This window comes from Lethenteron reissneri, chromosome 4, assembly GCF_015708825.2.
Source record: "Lethenteron reissneri isolate LAM-NWPU_2019-01 chromosome 4, ASM1570882v1, whole genome shotgun sequence".
NCBI lineage: Eukaryota > Metazoa > Chordata > Hyperoartia > Petromyzontiformes > Petromyzontidae > Lethenteron > Lethenteron reissneri.
The window spans coordinates 10,154,468-10,178,881 of record NC_083782.1 but is presented as its reverse complement, the minus strand read 5'-3'; the positions used below and the strand labels follow the sequence as shown (position 1 = coordinate 10,178,881).

Below are 24,414 nucleotides of genomic sequence, written 5' to 3'. Positions count from 1 at the left end.
GAGGGGGGTTGTGATGGGGGTTGTGGTGGGGGTTGTGATGGGGGTTGTGGTGGGGGTTGTGGTGGGGGTTGTGATAGGGGTTGTGGTGGGGGTTGTGGTGGGGGTTGTGGTGGGGGTTGTGGTGGGGGTTGTGGTGGGGGTTGTGGTGGGGGTTGTGGTGGGGGTTGTGGTGGGGGTTGTGGTGGGGGTTGTGATGGGGGTTGTGATGGGGGTTGTGGTGGGGGTTGTGGTGGGGGTTGTGATGGGGGTTGTGGTGGGGGTTGTGGTGGGGGTTGTGGTGGGGGTTGTGGTGGGGGTTGTGATGGGGGTTGTGGTGGGGGTTGTGATGGGGGTTGTGATGGGGGTTGTGATGGGGGTTGTGATGGGGGTTGTGATGGGGGTTGTGATTGGGGTTGTGGTGGGGGTTGTGATGGGGGTTGTGATTGGGGTTGTGGTGGGGGTTGTGATGGGGTTGTGGTGGGGGTTGTGGTGGGGTTGTGATGGGGGTTGTGGTGGGGGTTGTGATTGGGGTTGTGGTGGGGGTTGTGATGGGGGTTGTGGTGGGGGTTGTGATGGGGGTTGTGATGGGGGTTGTGGTGGGGGTTGTGATGGGGGTTGTGGTGGGGGTTGTGGTGGGGGTTGTGGTGGGGGTTGTGATGGGGGTTGTGGTGGGGGTTGTGATGGGGTTGTGGTGGGGGTTGTGATGGGGGTTGTGATGGGGGTTGTGATGGGGGTTGTGATTGGGGTTGTGGTGGGGGTTGTGATGGGGGTTGTGATGGGGGTTGTGGTGGGGGTTGTGATGGGGGTTGTGATGGGGGTTGTGATGGGGGTTGTGATGGGGGTTGTGATTGGGGTTGTGGTGGGGGTTGTGATGGGGGTTGTGGTGGGGGTTGTGGTGGGGGTTGTGGTGGGGGTTGTGATGGGGGTTGTGATTGGGGTTGTGGTGGGGGTTGTGATGGGGGTTGTGGTGGGGGTTGTGATGGGGGTTGTGGTGGGGGTTGTGGTGGGGGTTGTGATTGGGGTTGTGGTGGGGGTTGTGATTGGGGTTGTGGTGGGGGTTGTGGTGGGGGTTGTGGTGGGGGTTGTGATGGGGTTGTGGTGGGGGTTGTGATGGGGGTTGTGATGGGGGTTGTGATGGGGGTTGTGATTGGGGTTGTGGTGGGGGTTGTGATGGGGGTTGTGATGGGGGTTGTGGTGGGGGTTGTGATGGGGGTTGTGATGGGGGTTGTGATGGGGGTTGTGATGGGGGTTGTGATTGGGGTTGTGGTGGGGGTTGTGATGGGGGTTGTGGTGGGGGTTGTGGTGGGGGTTGTGGTGGGGGTTGTGATGGGGGTTGTGATGGGGGTTGTGGTGGGGGTTGTGGTGGGGGTTGTGGTGGGGGTTGTGGTGGGGGTTGTGATGGGGGTTGTGATGGGGGTTGTGGTGGGGGTTGTGGTGGGGGTTGTGGTGGGGGTTGTGGTGGGGGTTGTGTGGGGGTTGTGGTGGGGGTTGTGGTGGGGGTTGTGGTGGGGTTGTGGTGGGGGTTGTGATGGGGGTTGTGATGGGGGTTGTGATGGGGGTTGTGGTGGGGGTTGTGATGGGGGTTGTGATGGGGGTTGTGGTGGGGGTTGTGGTGGGGGTTGTGGTGGGGGTTGTGATGGGGGTTGTGGTGGGGGTTGTGATGGGGGTTGTGGTGGGGGTTGTGATGGGGGTTGTGGTGGGGGTTGTGGTGGGGGTTGTGGTGGGGGTTGTGATGGGGGTTGTGATGGGGGTTGTGGTGGGGGTTGTGATGGGGGTTGTGATGGGGGTTGTGGTGGGGGTTGTGGTGGGGGTTGTGATGGGGTTGTGGTGGGGGTTGTGATGGGGGTTGTGGTGGGGGTTGTGATGGGGGTTGTGGTGGGGGTTGTGGTGGGGGTTGTGGTGGGGGTTGTGATGGGGGTTGTGATGGGGGTTGTGGTGGGGGCTGTGATGGGGGTTGTGGTGGGGGTTGTGATGGGGGTTGTGGTGGGGGTTGTGGTGGGGGTTGTGGTGGGGGTTGTGGTGGGGGTTGTGATGGGGGTTGTGGTGGGGGTTGTGATGGGGGTTGTGGTGGGGGTTGTGGTGGGGGTTGTGATGGGGGTTGTGATGGGGGTTGTGGTGGGGGTTGTGGTGGGGGTTGTGATGGGGGTTGTGGTGGGGGTTGTGGTGGGGGTTGTGATGGGGGTTGTGATGGGGGTTGTGGTGGGGGTTGTGGTGGGGGTTGTGGTGGGGGTTGTGATGGGGGTTGTGGTGGGGGTTGTGGTTGGGGTTGTGGTGGGGGTTGTGGTGGGGGTTGTGATGGGGGTTGTGGCGGGGGTTGTGGTGGGGGTTGTGGTGGGGGTTGTGGTGGGGGTTGTGATGGGGGTTGTGATGGGGGTTGTGATGGGGGTTGTGGTGGGGGTTGTGGTTGGGGTTGTGGTGGGGGTTGTGGTGGGGGTTGTGATGGGGGTTGTGGTGGGGGTTGTGGTGGGGGTTGTGGTGGGGGTTGTGATGGGGGTTGTGGTGGGGGTTGTGGTGGGGGTTGTGGAAGACGGGGGGGGGGGGTGATGCGGGTTGACGACAACAAAACCCCTCCAAGGGCAGCGATGTTCCTTAGTTTGCTGTAATGAATCATGAGCCCAAGTCGTGACGATTCATCGAATGGTGTGGGGGGAGGCGGAGGAGGGGGAATTGTTGCGTGCTTGCTAATAACATATTTCCACATTGGCAAGTTGTGCGTTTGTCGTGAAAAATGAAGATGCAAGTTGTGTGAGCAGCAATTGTGTAAAGTTGCAGCTGTGAAAACGAGGATAGTCAGACAACACACTGTGCCCTGTGTTGTTGCCAGGGGGACATCGCACGGAACACAGAACACGTCAACATGCACCCGAATGAAATGCACTTCTCTTTCCCAAACGTATCGTGCTCGTCAGCACAACGTTACACTCCCGACTCCCTGGGGACCGAGGGTAATACAGGCGGATATGTGACGAGGGCAGATACGTGAATATTTGTGCGAAGTGACAGTCACATTGCACACGGATAGCTGGCTAACAAAAACAGTGGGCAGCCCTGAATCTGTGTAGAGCAGGGCACGGGAGATGCGGTGGTCACCAACCAGGCCATTGGCTCACGTGATCCCACAATGCCCTCTGCACCGCCGATTTGTCTACAAGAACACCGCCACCCACCGCTGTGTTGTGGTAACTTTGTTATTGTTTGCTCTTTTTATTTCTGTGCCACTGCTTAATTTGTTTATTCGTTTTTTTTGTTTTCTTGGTAGTAGTTGGGGTTCACATTTGCTCGGTGTGTTTGTGTTCGCGCCATACGGATACGGGATCTGTGCCTCATATATACAGGGTGCTTCAAAAAATGTTAACACTTACATGGAACTATCGTTTTTAATGGAATAAGAAGGAATAATACCACATTGTAATACGATAACAAATGAATGTTAACAGCTTAAAAAAGTCAAAGTCTCCACGTGTTCGCCATCGTTGTCAACGCGTTGCCTGGAATCTTCTCCAGGTGGTATCCAGAGCCCGGAGGAGGCAAATTTCTCGCGGTTTTGTTGTTGCAATTCTCAGAAGTGTGAATATGTTTTTTTAAGCACCAACCTGTATAATTCATGCACAGCGTTGTGGGATGCTTTTGGCACGAACGACACTACGCAAAATGAAAGTATTATTCAGAATAAAAGTGTCATTCACCCTCCACACAGCCTATGGAATGGCTTAATAACCTCAATATTCACGCACAGTAATGTTGCTCGTGTCATCTCGACATTCAAAAGAAGACCGGACAAAAGGATGCGGACCCGCTCTAGACGTGGGAAATGCTTTACTGCACTTGAGAGTGAATCTACGTGAGATTAAGAATACATCAGTGCGTGCGCAAAAGGTCATATTACACAGCATGTGGACATCTATAGAAAGTGACAGGTTCACACCATGTGCACAAATACTGCAGTGGGAGTGGGCGCTTACATCGCCAGGACGGGGACACGCCACGTTCCGTGCTCGACTTGCAGACCACGCACCGCTAACACATTCCTCCTGTGGAGGGAGCTGGTAGGAACGTTGGGTTGCTCGGTCAATGGCCAGGGTCAACGGCGGCGTGGTGTATTCCGCAAATATGCCGTGAGTAGGTTAAACGTTGAGTTTTATAAGGGCACCACGGGGTGACCAGCCCCTCCCCACCCAGCCCCACCCCTCCCACCCCCCACCCAGCCCCACCCTCCCCACCCAGCCCCTCCCCACCCTCCCCTCTCCACCCAGCCCCACCCCTCCCATTTTTGGATGCACGACGGACGGACGGACACAATAATTCCCTGTGTGCTGGTGTAACCAGGAGGATTCCTACCAGTATAAACGTCTGGCAGTCGAGCAGCGTTCACATCAAGTGAGGCCGCCTGCTGCTGATGAGATGGACGTACGGTCAAGACGGAGCTTGCTAGCGCCGCATCAATGCCGTTGAGATGATGCACTCACAGAAGTCAATGTGGCCGGTGGGTTTAAAAAAAACGTTTTATATATATGAAGGAGACACCGTCCGCTTACCTGTTTTGTTACGGTTATGTACATTCTCCACAACAATTCAAGTGATTATTTTAAGTTGTGCACTCTTATAGAGGGAGGGAGGTGGGGGATAAATGGTATGATGGGGGCCTGGGAAACTTTCCGGCACGCCGCTGTGGGACATGCGCTTTCTGTGTTGAGTTGAACACGGAGGCTTTCGCGACCAAATTGAAAGAAATACAAATAATTGTAACCGTTTGGATAGCTACCGACTGAGTGCTGCGTGGAAGCGAATCATCAAATAATACATTGTTTAAATGCATGCCTATACTTCAAAAGGGATTAGCGTTGGTACGGCTATTTTAATACACACAATGGACTGGTTAGGACAAGATCAACGGGCTCGCCTAATGCACATGCATTATGTACGTTGACTCATTAATCCCCCCCCCCCCCCCCCCCCCACATTGTGCAAGAGCGCAGAAGCGTGGTCACCACGTCTACGCCTCTAAATAAGGAACGAAACAGTAAGACTTCTCCACAAATCTGGCTGTCGCCTGATGAAGCTAGTTGTAATTACTGGCGAAACGTCGTACTCAGATTGTAAATGTTGTGGCTTGGCTCTCCAACACACCGGTTAGTGCTGTACTAGCAACGAATTGGCCACGTTCTGTTTACGTGACAACCCTTACGAGTTGGCTGTGTCGGGTGGTGGTGGGTTTAACGACACATTTATTTATTTACGCGATCTAACCCAAAAAAACTCTATTATGAATTTCTGTGTTCAGTTTGTTGTCCTTTCCCCGCACCTCCGATTAGCACGGTTGGCTACGTACGGTGAAAAATACGTTCCACGTACATGCGTACATCTGTGAAAGAGCTTCACAGCTCATCGGATTCCTCCAGTCTATAAATAGGGATTCTGCAGGCAGGGCCGAGGCACTTGGTGTGTGAAGCAGCTGCAGCCGGGGAGTGAGACACGAGGCATCCCAGTGTATCGTGCAAACGGCACACGATGTGTTTTGTTTACTTAGAAGTATACTTTACTTCGAATGAAATACAGACGTTAGGTTCATGCTAATAACACTCAATAAAGTCCATGGTTTGTCTACTATGATCGGACAATCAGGTAGACCTTGGAAATCGTGGTCAGTGTCTCCAACGTATTATTTATTTTTTTGTATTTGTATCTCTCCCCTCCAGCCACCAGGTGATCATCTCTCCTTTCCCCTGCAATGTTAAAGACGCATTTGGCACACACTCACATTTACAATGAATATATACAAGTTGAACAAAAAAAACGCACACACACCATTAAAATTATAATAAACCTAAAAAAACATTCAATCGATCAGTTTATATTATTTTCACCTCTTTGGTTCTTTGGGTAAAGTCACGTAGGTAGAAAAATAAAACAAAAAATAATATATCATTATTTTTCTACCTACGTGACTTTACCGAAAGAACCAAAGAGTATGGATTCCTGCAGTCACGAAAGCTTCAAATCTCGATTATTTTCATCGTCGGCCACGAGGGTTGGTTGACCATATTTACACCACGATGGCAAGTGAAGGTTGGGGAAGAGGTATTCACCCTGGACCGGATCACACCGCCACTCGCCGCTGATGTTAGCCGTGGCCCAGGGGTCAAACTCGTGACTAACCAGGTTCATAGTGCAAGGCGCTGACCACTGCCGCCACCGCCACCACTGCTCCCACCCACGGGGATCTCGCCCATTTGTGAATGGCTCCTTCACAAAAGAGCTCGCTAGTTCTTTACGAACTCAAGTGGAAATACATTTTGTGTACCATCATTCCATTTTATTTACCAGGTAAAGCCCGCTGAGCTCTCTTTTTCACAGGCGACCTGTGCACACATGATAGCTCATTCAAGTGGCTTATATCACACGTGGAAATGTAAAGTAGCCAAGTAATCTAAACACACGTTTAGAAATGTGGAGGGAAAAACTGAAGGGCCCAGAGAAAAATACATGTAACCACGGGGAGAGAGAGAACACGCCAACTCAAAATAATTACAAAACAGGCTTCATCTGGCTGTCGCCTGATGAAGCTGGTTGTAGTTACTGGCGAAACGTCGAGCTCAGATTGTAAATGTTGTGGCTTGGCTCTCCAACACACCGGTTAGTGCTGTACAAGTGACGAATTGGCCACGTTCTGTTTACGTGACAACCCTTACTAGTTGGCTGTGTGGGGTGGTGGCGGGTTTTAATGACACATTTATATATTTACGCGATATAACCCAAAACAACTCTATTATGGATCATTTAACGGATCCCTAACGCCAACCCTTACCTTGACGGTCACGGTTCCACGACAGCTCAGCAAATAGCTTCCGATTTGCTGCAGGATACTGCTCGTGCTTGGGCTGCATTGGATCTTCAGAGCTTCACACAAAAAACAAAGATCCCCCGTATAGCCTTCACAGACTGTTGGGGCAAGTACTGTTAGCAAGCACCTATGAAGACCAGCACGGCACACGAGGGGGTGGGTGGTCAACACCACGCCCGGCCGCCTTTGTCTCCCTAGTAGTGATGTGTATGCACCGCACCAGGTACTCTTTTTAGGCTGAGTCGACTTAGAGGAGACCTAGGACCGGTTCAGAAAATCGTCGTGTTGGTCGTGAGTGGGAATCGAACTCGGGCCGCCTGGTTTGTAGCCCAGCACGCTAACCACCACACTATCGCTTCACACACGAACACACGTCGGAACCATATCAGGGAACACGTTGTAATCTTGAAAAACACAAATGCATTTCGCCCATCAAGAGCGAGGCAAGATTTGAGGAATTTGGAAGATTGAAAAATATCTACACGAATGTAGTTTCAGCCCTTGGCACCATCTAGATTTAACTGAGAAATGGAATTTGCTTCGCGAGGGAGCACTGCGCAAGTGGACACTGTGTTTCTCACTTCACTGAAACACGGTTTCCCAGAATTAAATATGTCGGCAACTTTTGATCATTTAATTTTAATACAAATCATTTTATGGGTTGTCAAATACTCATTTTGCTGTGGGTTCTTCTTTCAAAAGTTTCGCCATTTTATTTGTATAAAACACGAGCAGGCCGCCCATCTTTTGGACATAATTGTCCATCTGTCCCTTCAGCCAGCCAGCCAGCCAGATAAAACCTTTTCCTAGAATAGCATCCCCGCACATCCTGAGGACATCGCCGTCCGTCCATCTGTCCCTCCCTCCCTCCCTACACAAATGCGCGAGACACCCTATCCAACACAGAAGGGGCAGAGGATATGAGTCCGCATTCTGCTGTACTGCCTTCTACTGGAAAGCCAGCATGTGGCATCTCGACGTCCACGGGAAGGGAGTTCCACAACAAGTGTGTGGTCCACCAACCCTCACTGCCTCCACAGCGCTGGATTAGAGGCGTGCGTAGCCACCACGGCACGTGAGAAGAACCGGGAGTATTTGTGAAATCCCACACACGTGATGAGAGACGGCCTGAAGGTCTACACAGCAGACTGAGGTAAGTGCACGGAGCTGGAACTGCTCAGATTCTGCGTGCAAATCCATGCTGCCACTGCCTGTGATTAAACCAGGTTATCAAGTGTAAACTATGAACTAAAAATGTGTTTATATGTACGAGGTAATGCCCACTGAGCTATGTAGCTCTTTTTCAGAAGCGACCCGGCCACACATGATAACCCACGACCTCCTGCATGCCAGGCGAGGGTCACCGGTGACTGCACAAAAACACGATCATGTTAAATTTGGTTCAGCACGTAATTTGGCTAAGTTCTACCTCTGAAAATATAAATATCGGTTTGATTGTTACGCGACGGACGTTACTCTCATATGCAGAGCGGGTGAGGGAAGTTCTGGCCTCTACATAGCGGACCTGAAGGCATTTTAAGGTGTCTCAGAGGTAGCTCTGTGAGATCTGCTTCTGTGTGCCATTCCCTAAACCGGTGGGTTGTACTGCCCTGAGAGAGATCTGAATGGGCACTTTGTCTCGTGACTTTATGCTGATAGAACTATCGGAATAACTGGGAGGAAATCAATAAATAAAATTACGTAAGTACAGATGGGTCAAGAATGGATTTGCAACCATTCTCTGTGGTTACATCATGGGTCAGCAGGTTTGCGAGTCTCACAGTGCACAGTGCACAGTGAAATCGGTGTGTGAGCCACATCACTTTGATTCCAAAGTGCTAGATTGCAGGCATATTGTAGATGCTTCAAAATGTTCGTACACGCTTCACCACAATAACCACCATTAGAATGCAAAACGATGTGGATTTTGAAAACAATCTAAAGTGCGGCTGCATCTCAAGAAGCCACAAAGACTGGGGACATATGCCCGCGTGTGGATAATCTGAAGAGGTTATCTTATTACTTGTCGGGAATGAGGGATGCAATTCTGCAGGGCTGAGAGAGAGTTGGGATGACAGTATGATAGAAGCGTCGATGTGGGTAGGTTGCAAAGAGAGAGAGCGAGACGGTCATAGGTAGAATGGGGAGGTATATTCATATTCTTAGGTTTTTTCTGTAAAGTCACGTAGGTAAAAAATTAAAATTAATAAAAGTAAAATAAAAAATAAAATAAAAATCACGACGTTTCTCTCACTTGATACAGCTATCGTGCTGTGACTGTTCCACCTGAAGACGGAAGCTTGTGTTGCCTCCGAAACGTCGTGATTTTTATTTGCATTAATCTTTATTTTTTACCTACGTGACTTTACCGAAAAAACCTAAGAATATCAATCCTTGCAGTCACGAAAGCTTCAAATCTAGAAAGAATGGGGAGGTCTTGAGCTTGGACTTTCACAGGGAGTGGGGGTCTCAGCAGTGCAGATGATCACAGGCAGTAGGATCAGCTGCAGGGAAAAAGCAAGCTCTCACTGAGCGACGGTTCACTGATGTATGTGGGCGCCGCGGTAGCGAGATGTTCACTCCCCCGCCTGGTATACAGGAGGTCGTGGGTTCAATCCCGACCCTGACGCCTGCTGCTGTATATTTGGAGTTTGCATGTTCTCCCCGTGTTCATGTGGATTTTTCTCCAGGCCCTCCAGTTTTCCCCTCTACATTTAGAAACGTGCGTTTTATAGCCTGTGGCTGCTACAGATTTCCACACGATAAGCCACTTTGGTGAGCTATCATTTGTGGCCAGGTCGCTTCTCAAAAACAGATATATAGCCCAGTGGACCTTACCTGGCACAATAAAATTGTTGTGTATATATTTTTTAAAATATGCACACCCTATGACGTTCCCATGGAAACTGGACACTAAACTAACAGCTCCATGCCCCCTTCAGCCCCCCCTCCCCTCTCGCGAGCCTCCCCCCACCCAGCCTCAGGTTGCCACCCAGAGCAGTCCTACCGCCACTCACCACTTGATGTCCTCTCTAAAACATTTCCACGAGCACTTGGGAATACTCCTCCACACCCAAGAGCACATCTCTGTGATTACACGACGCTTTGGTGGGTTTCTGCATTAACATCTGCATATTAAGCTGTGGCCTGCCTGGGTGTTTGTTTAAACAGTCGAATGGCACCTCGAGGCTGAATGACTCCACGCCTAGAATCATATGACCTATGACCTTTTTAAAAATCTCAGCAGCTAAGGAGCCTGTTTCGTGCCTGGATTGGGTGCCCACCAATGCAAGCCAGGTGTTGTGGGCGGGTGACCGTGAGGCCTGCAAGATACCTGGAGATGGCGCATACAGATGCGGTCCACTCACTAGATTGAGCCCGAGTCTGTCTGCGGAGTGAATGTATTTGTGCGGAGCTTTGAATGTTACCCACCACGTACGCGTCGGTTTTCTCCAGGTACTCCGGTTTTTGTCTCTACACCCCGGCTCTCTCCCTAACACCCATTCACGGTATTGCCCAAATACCCCAATGCAAGGCCCTCCTCAAGAAGTCTTAAGAGCTCGGCAAAGCTCATCTGACTAAATGCCCAGTAAACATGTAACGTTGGGCCAAAATTGGTCCAACGTTAATCAACATTGCATGCTTACTGCGTAACAGTTTTTTATTTTTAATCGCGTCCAAAGGTTGTTGCAATTAGGCACCTTCACTTGTAGACTCCATGCGCGAAGCGGTGTTTACCGTGTCTCCAAACAAGCAGTAGCGTGGCATCTTCGTGCCCACCACGCCAGCGACGACCGGGCCTGCAGGGGCGCGAGTGCACGCGGTGAGGACGTGAAGCGGGGGGCGCGAAAGAAGTCGCACACAGAGAGAGAGAGAGAGACTCTGTACCAAAGCCGTTTGTCTCAACTAGGACAGAGAAATTAAGGTAAACAATATTCATCGTAACACTTTAATTTTACGTTGCGTCAGTCATGCTAATGGCATCCCATAATTGAAGGAAGTGTTCATAATCTCAAACTTGCTGACAATGAAGTAAAAATAGCAAGCAATGGACATGAACTACGAGAAATGGTTGAAGAACTTCAAAAAGGGATGCAATTTCTGGGCTAAATATAACTACGAGGGAAATACATCACGCGCTGAACAAAACCGTTGGAGGGGCACAAATGTAAAACTTTACTGCGTGGGTCCTCTATTATATCTTGGCCAATTATAATTATTGAAGGCACACCAGGATCAAAATGCTCAACACACGGAGGTGCGCAAGAGCAGGCGCAAGTGGTTGTATTCGTTCACATTGAGCGTGCAAAATAACCAACCAAAGTGCCCAGAGCATAACGCTTCCAATGAGTTTGCGTTGTCTGCTATGACCGATGGCTAGGAAACATGGGAGACCGACAGAGAAAATGGAACCACAAAGTGAAAGTGCACAGAGAGGCAATTGCAGTCGAGACGCACGCTGGGGCTGACACGGCAGAGGCTGGCGCGTGGGACAGGGAACAAGCACACATTGGAGACTTCATTCTGAGTGTTTATAAAAGAGTGGCCGCGGGCAGGACACGTCACGGCCAGGCGGGATGATGGCCGATGGAAGAGACCGGTGACGGAATGGCAGCCAAAGGAGGGAACGCGCCCAAGAGGATCACCGCAACGGAGGTGGCCCGTCGACATCGGTTCATGAGCAGGAGCAGGAGAGGCTGTGACGTTGATTCGCAAGCTTCGAGGCACAACAGCAGTGGACTTCCCAGCCTCGGACACACGAGTACTCTCAATGTGGCTGCGTCTGTATGTATCTTGATACATCCCTTGTGAGCGTTTGCTTTTGTATGATTCAGTGTGCGTGCCCGAGGTTTGTTTATGTGTGTGTGGGGAGTGGTGGTACAGTGGTTAGCGCACTGTGCTAAGAAACCAGTGACCCGAGTTAATTTCCCGCTCATGACCAATAATTACAGGGGTGAATATTTTAACCGATCCCGGGCCTCCCCTAGGTCGATTCAGCCTCAAATGAGTACCCGGTGCTGTGTGTAAAAATCGCCACTAGAGAGACAAAGGCGGCCGGGCGTGGTGCTGGCCACCCACCACCCCATGTGCCGTGTCGGCCTTCATAGGCAGTCGCTGACAGCGCTTGCACCCGCCAGCGGCAATTTCCCCTACGTGGCACAAGGTCTACGTGGCACCGGCCGGCAATTGGGCATCGTTTGGCAACTCAATTCTTGCGTGTGGTGGCAATGTGCTCAGGGGCTCAATGCCAATGTCGAGGTCTGCTCACCACGAGAGGGCCTAGAGGAAGGGGCAACAGACTGCAGTGGTTTTACTCTCTGGTCCACAGTTCGGGTTGCATGGGCACGGTCGCCTTGTGGCGCGTGTCTTGAACGTTCCGTTACGTGCAGGAGATGTGCGCATCGGCCTGCTGTCGATGATGATCAGAGGCGATTGGTGGTTCCACCACCAGCGCCTTCGAGGAGGAATGTCAAAGCCAGGAGGTGCGATGTTTGCCAACACGGAGCAATGTGAGGAATGGGTGTGTGTGTGTGTCACCTGTGTGAATTCCTGCCCTGATCTTCAACTGCATCTCGGGTTTGTGTGGAATGACAAACGCCTGGCACACGTTCACCAGATCGAGAGCCATATTTGCGGTCTCAACGGCGTGCTGATTGTGGTTTTCATTGGGCACTCCTGAAACGACCATATCTGGAATAAATAAAATAAAATTAAAAACGCAACACACATGTACACGAAAAACACACATACACAAAAAACACACACGTACATAATCATCTAACCAAACATAGAGACAGAGTCTGCGGATGTTGCACGGCAGGGCGGCGTTATCCAATTTGAGTAATTGGCGGTGACATTTTTCATACTCGGGAAAAATATGGGCCATGATGCCGGGCACACAGTGACCTACTGTTTTTGAATGTACGTATGGACGTACTTTGAACTTCCTTCGCACCGTACGTAGCCAACCGTGCTAATCTCATGGAGTGAGGGGATCTTTAACGTCCACCGTGAAACAGACGGCGTTTGTTTTACAGAAAATGTTGCACACGACTGCAGTATTTGCCGGGGCAGCCTGCCACAATCGAACTGCGAACCCCTCCAAGGAGCGACAAAACGCTCTCTAAAACGAAACTTTTTATTTTACCAGGTAAGGTTGAACCATACAGCTCTTTTCAGAAGCGACCTGGCCACAAATGATAGCTCAACGAAATGGTTTATCACGTGGAAATTTAAAGCAGCCAAATACTTTTAACGCGCAACGTTGATTCTAAATGTGGAGGGGAAAACCGGAGGACTCGGAGAAAAATCCACGCGGCCACGGGGAGAGAGACACGCAAACTCCACATATACAGCAGCAGGCGTCAGGGTCAGGATCGAACTCATGACCTGTATACCAGGCGAGGTAGTCAACATCTCCTAGCCACCGCAGCCGTGTCACTGCCCGACTGATGTTGGTGGTGGTGAAGAGAAGCGATGACTCACAGGCATCTCCTATGGTCTCCACTTTGTACACATCGTAGTTGTCGATGATCCCGTCGAAGGACGTGTACAGCTTGTTCAGGAAGTCCACCACTTCGTAGGGGGTGCTCGAGCTGGACAGCTGCGTGAAGCCAACGATGTCGCTGTACGGAGGACCAGACGTTCGTGTTGAGAGTCGGTGTAAAATAAGGAACGTTTTAAACCGAAGCCTTCTCGACGTGAACACGCAACTCATGCAAATGTACACACACAGTCATTCAACTTTAAACATCATATCATCATTTTCAGCCAGCTGCGGTGGCACCGTGGGAAGGACGCTTCGACACGCGCCCACAGAGGTTCCGAGGTCCAACCACAATCTGGGGTCAAGTCAGCCGATGACACTTTCATGGCCAATAAAAAGGGAAACGACTCTGTGAGAAGACTAAGCCCGTGGTAGTCGCTATGAGATACTGGCCACACAACAAATCAATGTAGCATCTCCACATTCAGAAGAAGCAAACACCATTCCCATTGCTCATTAGGGAGACAACTTGACTTTGCTTCTTTCGTAATTCTTGGGACATCCTCTAGCAAAAGGCACGGCGTGCATCTTGTGTGGCAGGCGTTTGTGTGCAATTACACAAGCAAGCCGTGCACGCATTATTCACCTCCGATGAGCACGGTTGGCTACGTGCAGTGCGAAAGAAGTTCAACATCCATACATACAGTCTTCTTCTTCTAGCGCATGGCAAGTCTGTGCAAATCACGCGCCCAACTTTAAGTCTGCGAGCCACGCGATAGCTTCGGGAGCAGCCGCGACCCCCAATACTGCTCAGCCAGCCGGAGAGAGAGCGGGCGAAGGATGCAGCCGTCCGCGATACGGGTTCCGCTGGCTGGTGCGGGTGGCCGCAGTCACACCGTGGGTCGTCTTTCATTCTCGACTCGTGGAGGAGGAGGGGTGACGCAGCAGCGGTTGACGGAGCACCGCAAGTTTTCTTGTCAGATCGAAGCGGCTGTAGAGTGTTGCAGGCAGTGCAACCACCACGAGGCCCACGGGCCAAGCGGGGCCCACGGGGAATTTGGGACAGGGGCCTCTCCGTCTCGCTCCTTCGCACCGGGGACCATGCCAACCACCCCGTGCCACTGTTTACACAGCCAGGATTATTTGATTCTTGGAAGTTGACCCAATTCTCCAGATTATAGGACACTCTGGAAAGCAAGACGCACCCCCCAAACTGATGCCCCGTGTCAATAAAGTTATATAAATATGGTTACACACACAAAGACAAAGATCTCCCGTGTAGACTTGACAAACTTTTTGGGCAAGTGCTGTTAGCTATGAAGGCCAGTAGGGCACACGAGGGGGTGGGTGGACAGCACCACGTCCGGTCGCCTTTGTCTCCCCAGTGGCGATGTTTACACACCGCACCAGGTACTCATTTGAGGCTGACTTCGGGGAGGCCCAGGACAGGTTCAGATAATCATCACTAGTGCTGGCCGCGATTGGGAATCAAACCTGGGTCGCCGGGTTCGCAGCGCAGTGCGTCAACCGCTGCGCCACCGCTCTCCACAATTGTACACTCATACCCGGGGAATACGGCACAAGCCGTGTCCTATCATAGTTGCATTGTCCTACAGAATGCTGATGCCTTTAAAATATCGCTATTCAAATTAGAGTTGGATGTTGATGAATTACTGCGTTTCTGTCATTTATGCTCCCCTCCAGAAATAACCCAACCATGCATGTCATTATAGGGAAGCATTATTAATTGGGTGGTCCCAGGAGGGGCTCACGGAGTGTGATTAATCGGTGGTTTTAAGAAACTTTCGCGGATGTCGGTGACAAAAGCTCAGTCAGTATCTTCCTCCTCGGCAACTTGTTTTGATGTTAACACTAATGTTCCAGTCAAACTGATCGCGTGATATATTACTGCCAACGTGATTAACATATTTTTTTCGTATTTTTACAGAATTCATTTCAACTACAATATCAGTCATCATTTTCCCGTTAATTATATTTGTATACCGATAAGCGCGAGAACATTACTAATGTGAATTGTAATTTGTCAAGCTGGGTGTCCGGTCAATGGCTCCCACTGTAATCCAGCACCGCGGAGAAAAGGGCTCGTGGAGAGTGCACATTTGTAAAATGTCCAACCACGCTGGGCTGCAAGGTGTCTCGGAGACGGCAGCACAGCAAGTGGGTTCCCTCACATTTCCGCGCAGAGCTTTGAGCATTATCCTCCTCATACGCGCAGCAGTTCTCCAGATACATGAGTTTCCTAACACACGTCGCGCATCCATATTTTCGACGTCTATATTTTTTTATATATTTGATTTCATAGTTTTTTTCCCCCATTTTTTCATCTTGACTGCGCTATCGGCATCACGTCCTCACAGGACGAAGATTCCATTCGGATCTCACGCGAAGCAGTGCCGAGCCTCAATTGTTAGAGAGGCGGCCCGCGGAAGCGGACATCAGAGAGCTACTTCTGAGAAGCATTCACGTGACCTCTGCCACACCCACACAGGAGGGGGCAGCACTCGCTCACCCACTCGTACGACAGTCAGACCGATGTTGTTCATTCTCTGGGCTGGAACACAGACACATTTAGTGCGGAACCAACATTTTGCGTGATGTGTTTTTTTTATGCAGTCGTTGGTGACCGGGCTGAAACCGTCAACAGTACAGTTGAGAACTCGGCGGTGCCAGGACAGCGCTCCGACCTATGAGCCAATCAGGCGTCTCTGCCAAAATGTGGACAGGAATTGGTCGAACATCCCAATGCAGGAGGAGCCATCTGATAAGACTCCTGAATCTCATCGAGGCTTTCCCGCAAAAAGTAAGCGGCGTTATTTTAAACGATTCTCGCCATTCTGAACAGTGCATTGTACGGCACTTCTCCACGTGCAACGAAGAAAGGCCATTTCCCGAAAAACATAGCCTATTATTACAGATTTCTCCTGTTAAAACCACAGTGTTCCTGACGAATGTGTTGAGTTCTGTTGTTGTTTGTGCTTGTGCACTGCCGCCAACACAGCAGCAGCAGCATCACCAAATAATTTGCGTGTTGTAGTTTGGTACCTGAAAAACACCGTGGCACTTGCATAGCTCTGAGCCTTCGTCACCCGCCCTTGCCTCAGATCATCTGCAATCTGCTTCGGTAACATACCTGGGACAAGAAAACATGGGAGGTGGGGGCGAGGTGGTGAGAAAGGGGGGGGGGGGTCGATGCCCAGTGTCACCCGAAGACAAAGGGTCGGGATCCAAATTAACACCAAGAGCCATTTCTTCTCGAATTCGGTCAACAACCTCACTATTTCAAGAGCCGCAACGCACAGCATGGTGAATACAAGACAGCGGTCCTTGATAAGTGACATCGCGAAGACGCAGTCCTTAAAGAGCCGCGCGGGACTCCGGAGCCGCGGGTTGCTGACCCCGGCAAAGATTATAAAAAATATATAGAAAAGCAAGCACCGGATATGCCACTAGGACGGTGACGCGCTGCTTTGTTGCCGCGGTTTCAAGGTCGGAATCCGGCAGGCCGCCCCGGTTATCACTGCAGTGTATAGCGTATTAACCGTGACCAAACAATAACACCCGTGCCGTTTGCTTCAGAGTTGGTTGTTAAAAATGCCGCGACGCCAATCGAGAAAGGGTAGGCCCATTGCGTCATTAGGCCCAACTTGAAGAATGGCCCGCAGATAATCGGGATTACACATCGCGACAGCGCCCCCTGGTGTTAAACTACAGTCGGCTACGTCTGCGAGGCACAGCGCCTTTGTGATGAGTCTTGCGCGATAAAAATGGCGAAAATACTAAATGTTCTAAATTATTATTAAATCATTGTTTTATTATCGTTATCTCCGTTTTCCCAATCTCCCATTCTACTCCTGGAGAAAGAGTACAGAAATTACCAGCCTCTGAGTATCCAACAACTAACCCTTTATCGTCACATATCACTTGTGAACTGGTCCGCCACCCTGCATTTTGAGCTGCTTTACCAACCCGCATTGACCAAGGTGGTGAAGTATAACCAAATAACCCCCGTGACCCGCACAGCGTGGGGGAGGTCCTCATCCAGCAGTGGATTGACACAGGGGCTGTGCTCGATCGCGTTCGTACGGATGGCCTACTGTATAGCAGCCGATCCGTCTTCTGTTTTTCCAGCACGAGGTCTTGCGTTCGTTCAGCGACGACCGACTCCAAGTGCTTGCTGTACTTTTCCATCTGGAATGAAGCAAAGGGGTGGGGGGAGGGGATTCAATCGTGAATGCATTCACTGCCGTCGCGGTGTTCGGTACCGCAGACCTTGCTGCGCGTCCGAACAAGGGACGTAACAAGCTGCCAAGGCAGTGGTCCTAGACATCAGATGCTCTGTGCTGCTTCAAGGCTTGGCCAAGATTATTATGTTATGAACTATGAGCTGATTTATTTTCGCGGGTAAGGCCCACTGAGCTACGTAGCTCTTTATCCAGACGCGACCCGGCCACAAGTGATAGCCCAACCAAGTGGTTTACCATTATGCGGAAATGTACAGCAACCAAATACTCTCAACGCATGTTTTTTAAATGTGGAGGGAAAAACCAGAGGACCCAGAGAAAAATCCACGCGCAAACTCCAAACAAACATACAGGCTTCAGGGTCGGGATCGAACCCACGCCCTCCTGTATGCCAGGCGAGGTAGTTAACATCTCATAGCCACCATGGCACCCAAGATGCACAGGAATGCTGGCTCCCACAAATCGCGTGGGCGCTTGACCTCCACAAAGATTCTGGGCTTAGTGAGCGAAGAGCCTTCTTCACGTCCGCTTGTACTGTGCCGCATTTCTTGGGGGTTTGCGCACAAGTGAGGCATGCGAGGCGGATTCAAAGGCCACAGCGAAACAAAATTGTCAACGTTTTTATTGCATTTCTACATTGTGGCAGCTGGCTGAACAAGAACAAATCAACTGGCATATTTGCCCACGTGACAACTTGATTTGAGTGGCTCTGTCAGGTGGTGGAGGATTTTAGTTTTTGTTTTCTGTCCTTCCCCCGCATCTCTGATTAGCACGGTTGGCTACGTACGGTGCGTTAGAAGTTCAACATACATACATGGTTAAATGATTTACATTATTCACTCTTGCGATGATCATGTCTGACAAAGAAGGGCTTGCCACCAACACGGACACTGCCCAAAAGGCGAGAACTCAATGCCTGGCTGACAGCCCCTCTGCCATGCGGTGTCGCCCCAGGTCAAGAGGCTGCGGCAAATTCCAGAAGATGCCGTCAAAGAGCGACACAGCATGATGCACACTGGGTACACACAGGTGTTGATTTAGTCGGCATTTATTTGTGAAATTAGTCACGATCTTAGTCTATATCCCACCACAGCTTGTGGAATTTTTATCAAGTCTTCGTCTGTGGATTGCATTCACCATTAATTCCCAGAGTGGAGTCGACAGAGGCAGTCGTAAGGTTTAGCTTTACCCTTGGTCACTGGATGTTGGAGTGAGGGCCGTGATGCATTTGACTCTCTGCTGCATTGTTAGCGAGGTGCCCGTCTGGCTCAGGAGCCAAGAGGCACCGATCAGCACCAGCGAAATCCTGGGTTTGAATCAGCCGCTCGTGGTGAATGAATCCGGCTTCTCAAGGGGGGGCCGCTGGCAATCTCAGCACGGTGACCGCTCACAACAACTCCACGACCGATACATTGGTTTTTAAATAGATTAGTCCTGAATTTCAAACTTAATGCGGACATTAATGTTAATGAAAGACAGTTTGAACATTTGTTCAAATCAATGATATAACCGTGTGTTAATTGTTCAAATAAATATAATGGTTCAATGTGTTCTGACTTTTGGGCTCCCCTGTATTCTGAACAATTTGTGAATGTGGCTAACCTGGTATAATGAGAGCGTAAAGTGCAGTCGAGCGGGGGACAGAGAATGCTTGCTTACCAGGCTCATCATCATGTCAACTGGGCTGAATTTGTTTGGATTCATTTTATGCAGGAACTTTTTGATTTGTTCAAAAGTTGGTCGGAGCAAAGGGTTGTGAGTCCAGCACTTTTGTATCAGCTTGTTTGGAGAGAAAAGACATGAAACATTCCAGGTAAATATTACCCCTTTTCCACTGACACATTTGGCCCGTGCCAACACACACAACGGCCCATTCACCGTGGCTTTGAAAAGCTGGCGTCAAAAGATTTCTGATTCTGTCTCGGGCCAAGCAGGGCCAGGGGACGGGTCAATAATCATTGTTTTTTGTGTGCCACGTGAGTCAGGGCACCGCGAGCGCACAGCGTCTCCACTTGTTCGCTGCGTGTGACGTCAGCAGCGCGGCTTCGGGTCCTGCAGTGGAAAAGCAACGTGGCACCTGTGCTGGAGCTGGCTCGGCACAGCGCTGGTGTGGCCTCAGTTGTACAGTGGAACAAACGGCACATATCGGGTTGAAGTGCATTCCGCAAAATTACTTTTTTCAGAACTCCGCTGTAATAATAAGCACACCCATCGTACGACGCACGGATTTATAAATAAATGGACGTATCGGCGGTACACCGGTGCCGCAGAAAACACCGGTCCTCATTACATCAAGTCTAAAATCAAAATCTGAACCGCGAATTGCGGTTCAGAGTTAATTAGGCTACAGGGGCAGCCCTGCAATGGCTGGCCTCATGACACTCACTGGCTGAAGGCCCTTCACAAGAGGGCAGCTCTATGCAGTTCCTCTCGGCTGCTATGTTGGCGTCACCTTCCACGCTCCTCAAGACGTCTTGGAGGACGTGCGAGTGCCCACACTTTATCCCACCACGCACGACCTACCAAGCAACTGTCGGGTACCCACCAAGTGGCAGAATGTAGAGAGAAATGGAGATATAGAAAGGAGACGTCTAAGTCTGCCTCGCTATTTTGTTACTAATCACAATGCGGCCATCACCCATCAGCAGTGGCGCAGCGCTGTTGGCATGGGGCCTCCGAGAGGCATTGGACGGCCCCCTGCCCGCCCGCCTGTCGCCCAATGGCTGGGCCCCTCCCCCAGCCCATGGACCCTGGTGCAGTTGCACTGCCTGCACGCTCGCCTGATATGCCACTGCGCGTCAACAAAAGCCAACGTAGCCAAAAAGTGTTAAACGAGAGAGAGAGAGAGCGCAAGAGAGAGAGCAAGAGAGAGAACAAGAGAGAGCAAGAGAGATACCTCAATGTACTGGGCTGGACTCGGACAATCGTTCTCCGATTTGGTTGTGGTCAGTTCAGGGATGGATGGCTGCCACGACAATGCGTCTGTCGCAATGTCAATTTCAGTCTGCAACAAACAAAAAATGTGGATAATTCAAATGGCATTGTCGCTTTATTCTCCTTGGCACTATCCGAGTGCCGTGGGTGTAACGGTTTAGCGCGCTGGATTTTGCAATCCAGAGGACCGTCGGTTATCGATTTCCCGACACGAAACAACGGCGCGGGTTTCTCAAACCCCCCCTCCCACCGCCGCCACTCCCTCTGTCCACCCCGCAAAGTAAGTGGGTAACCCCAACGGGTGATCGGTAGGTCGTGCGTGGTGGGGCAAAGTGTGCGCACTCCCACGTCTTCCAGGACGTCTTCCAAGACGTGGGAGTAGGGTGGAACTTTAAGCCAAAATACCAGCTTAGAGAGACTGCATAGAGCTCCCTCTTGTGAAGGTCCTTCAGCCAGTGGGTGTCATTAGGGCAAGGCATTTAGGGCTGTCCCCTGTAGCTTTATTAACTCTGATATGTGAGTGCGGCCAACTGTCACTGGGCTTCCAATACGAAAAGAAGGATAAATAACTGAGTTTGTTCGAATAGCATTGTATTCATCGAGAGTATCTACATGTCTTCCCGTGTGGAATAGTTTATCTTGACACGGCTGCCACTACTGGCATTGTGTGTTGTGGTGTGCACATCGTTGTATGACGGTACGTGTGCGATTGAACAGAATCCATCACACGTGACTTCATTTCAAATTGATATTCACTGCGTCCAAAATGCATTAATTTAAAATAAGTATACGTAGTTGATCCACTTTCATCCCGTTTGCGAATAGCATTCTGTAATTGCGAGTGCCAGCACAATTTGATCTGCCCTAACAATATCACAAGTAACTTTTAATCAAATAAACGGCACTCGTGCGAATGAAAAAAGCGAATTGGAAGCCCAGTAACTGGGCGCCATTGTCCCCAGCTGACTCGTTCAGTTTTAACAAATTCAGTGAGATTCGTGTTTATACTCGGACTTAAAACGTCTGTGCATTAATGAAGAACTCACCGGCGTGGGAGTTTGCCTCGTCGCGATTTCAACTAGAATGACGCCGTAGCTGCAAACAGAACAATCAAAGCACGAAACGTATCACACAGTCAAGTTGAATATGGATATAATCATCGCACGTTTTATAAGCACAGTTCTGATATAAGCAATGCGTGCTTACATGGCACTTTTGGGGAAAAGGCAACAGGCAACTTTCTGATTCATCTGCACTGCAGTACTTTGAATCGAAGCACAGCTGGTGTTGCTTAACAAGGGGTGTGCTGATATCCAGATTCTATTGCATTGGTGAATGTGTACCACATTTGTCTTAATTATTGACGCTGTAACTCTTATACTTCAAAGTTGTGTCTACAAATGTAGGCCGTGGGTTCGTCGTGTGTTCCAATAAAAATCGACTCGTGATACGTGCACCAGGCCCCGCAAGAGACAATCCATGATTTTCTCTTTCACAAACCTGGTACGAGCAACTCTTGCACCGGCGGCTACGCCACGGCGAGGGGAGTGGAGTCAAAGGTCGCAGTGCACGGGAGAAGATAAAAAGCAGCGGGAAAGGGAAGCGAGAAGAAAAGGAATGGGGAAACGAGTGCAAGAGGGTCAGGAGAGATGGGGGTAAAGAGGCTACCACGTGGGTCGCGACGCTGCGGCGTCTGTTTCCACAAGGGGCGGTGGGGAGAGGGGAGGGAGTCTGGTGGGCGTGGCCAAGCAGAAGTCACGTGACTTACGGGAGGCTTGAGTCCATTTTTATAGATGCAAATTGGTTCGCGTGACATCTGCAGCCGCTGGAGGCGCTACAATGATCCTCAATAATTCCTCAATCAAAATGCCTCCCAGAATCACGACAGTTTATGGAACTGCGTGGGGGAGCAAATGGTCCTAGCCCGAGTGGGACCTGTTCAGATATTACTCGCCACCGATGTTAGCCATGACTAGGAATGAAACTCAGGTCACCAGGTTCGTACCAGAGTGCACTAATCACTGCGGAGCTGCTCTACCCCAGCCTAAAGCATAAACATTTGACAAATGTGCACTTATCAGTGTGCATTATAATTATTATTTTGACAAAATAAAATATGCATGTTTTATGACATGGGGTTTTTATTCATGGATTTATCTTTTTCGTGTGGAAAATATAAAAAATCTGCTATGTCAACGACATGTCAAAATACGCGAATGTCGCCCTAAGAGCAAAAGGTGAGAATCACAGCCTGTGTGTCATGGGTTGAGCGATCCAGGAAAGGGCTAAATGTGTGGACTGGGCACATTCTCAGTGGTGAGAGCTGGACAGAAGAGGAAAGATGCCCGCTTGACGCATTGGAAGGAATGGCGGTAGAGTGCGGGAGAGTGCCGGACAGCCAAATGATGGAGGCTCAGGCCCTGCAGGATGGATGGAGTTTAGGCCAAAGACTTGCCATGGGCAGAGGACTAAATCGAATAAGTGATGGTTGAGATCTCTTTCTAAACAAAGGTCTCCAATAATTCTGAACAACGGATGGCAGGGTGGCGCTGGGGTAACATCGTGTCTCAGAGCAAGAAGGGCCTGGGTTCGACTCTCGACTGGGATGTCTCTCTGTGTGGAGTTTGCACGCCCTGCCCCTGTTCTGCATGGGTTTCCTTCAAGTTCTCTGAGTTCCTCTCATCGATTTAAATAAAACCCCGTCAAATACAACATCCCAATACTGAAATATTACAATGCAAATTGTTCAATTGGAATCACACGCAGCAGCAGCAGCATCGCCCCCTACTGCGCAGAAATTTGGCAAGACGCTCCTGAACAGGAGCGCAGACTCAGTGTGCAATAATAAACAATAACTATTACTCTCGACAAACTTACCTGTACACATCCGTCGTCGGAGCGGGCTCTGTGTTCTTGCTGATGATACATTCAGGCGGCAAGTACACCCAGGACTTTGGCTTGTGCGTGGTGGCGTATTCTGCCAAGTCGTCCTTCCTGTATTCCTCGAGCCCGTAGTCTGTGCGCACAAAGCCCACGTTGCAAATGAGAACACAAACACATCATGCCGACACGGAGTCCGGTCCTCGCTGGGGTTGTCACCTCTCCTGGTTTTCACAAAATGCTCCTCTTGTTGAGGACGACTGCCCGCCCTGGGACATCTGCGAGTCTTCCTGGGACGTCAACATTCCTGGTTTTCGTCAGTTGTCTAACAATAATGATAATAACACACCACTCAGGACGATGCATTTGCATGTCATTCTCATCCTTTTTCTGCGGTTGTGAGGTCTTCTTTTTCTTCTTCTGCAGAGGACATGTCCTGGCTTTATTTGTAGGTCAGAGGTGACAACCTTCAAGGTCTCACACATCCATCATTATCCACCTTTGCAATTTTATCGGTCGTCCCTTCAAATGCAGTCGGAACACACTGGCTGAGGGCCTCCTCATGCCATCCATGTGGCTGGTGGGGATTATTTGACCATATTTCACCAAGCTGGTCAGTATGTATGTTGAACTTCTTTCGCACCGTACCTAGCCAACCATGCCAATGGGAGGTGTGGTTTGAATTCACTCTAAATGCGGCTATTCGGTCGGGCGTGGGAATAACATTGCATGTGTGCTGCCTGTGCGCTGTGTGTGCTGTGTGTGTACGGTCCGTGTACTGTGTGTGCTGCTTGTGCATGGTGTGTGTGTGATGTGTGTGTGCGCTGCGTGTACTGTGTGCATACTGTGTGTGCTACGAGGCAGGCAGCTGTCTCATGCGGTTTAGCTTTGTGCGCAGACATTAGCTCCCATGCCTCTTGGACAGCGATGCGTGCAATGGCTTTTGTATTTTGGCGACGGACAGCGCTTGGAGTGCCTTGCACAACGGCGCTTCATACGTGGACTTTATTATGTTTCACTATTATCGACGG

General features: G+C 50.3%; 1 protein-coding gene across 3 annotated transcripts in view; it reads right to left on the bottom strand.

The window, feature by feature from the left end:
- Positions 1–4,945: 4,945 nt before the first annotated feature.
- The window catches only part of LOC133350435 (atrial natriuretic peptide receptor 2-like), a 65,792-nt gene continuing 46,323 nt past the window's right edge, over positions 4,946–24,414 (bottom strand). For all 3 annotated transcript variants that reach the window (XM_061564794.1, XM_061564785.1, XM_061564777.1), the window contains exons 13-23: positions 23,381–23,519; positions 21,550–21,598; positions 20,466–20,573; positions 19,229–19,348; positions 17,423–17,516; positions 16,371–16,458; positions 13,307–13,446; positions 12,359–12,511; positions 10,522–10,620; positions 6,785–6,876; positions 4,946–5,702 (exon numbers count right to left, since the gene is read on the bottom strand). In XM_061564794.1, the coding sequence (XP_061420778.1) occupies positions 5,643–5,702; positions 6,785–6,876; positions 10,522–10,620; positions 12,359–12,511; positions 13,307–13,446; positions 16,371–16,458; positions 17,423–17,516; positions 19,229–19,348; positions 20,466–20,573; positions 21,550–21,598; positions 23,381–23,519 (1,142 nt within the window). In that variant the 3' untranslated portion in view covers positions 4,946–5,642. The remainder of the gene's footprint in view (positions 5,703–6,784; positions 6,877–10,521; positions 10,621–12,358; positions 12,512–13,306; positions 13,447–16,370; positions 16,459–17,422; positions 17,517–19,228; positions 19,349–20,465; positions 20,574–21,549; positions 21,599–23,380; positions 23,520–24,414) is intronic.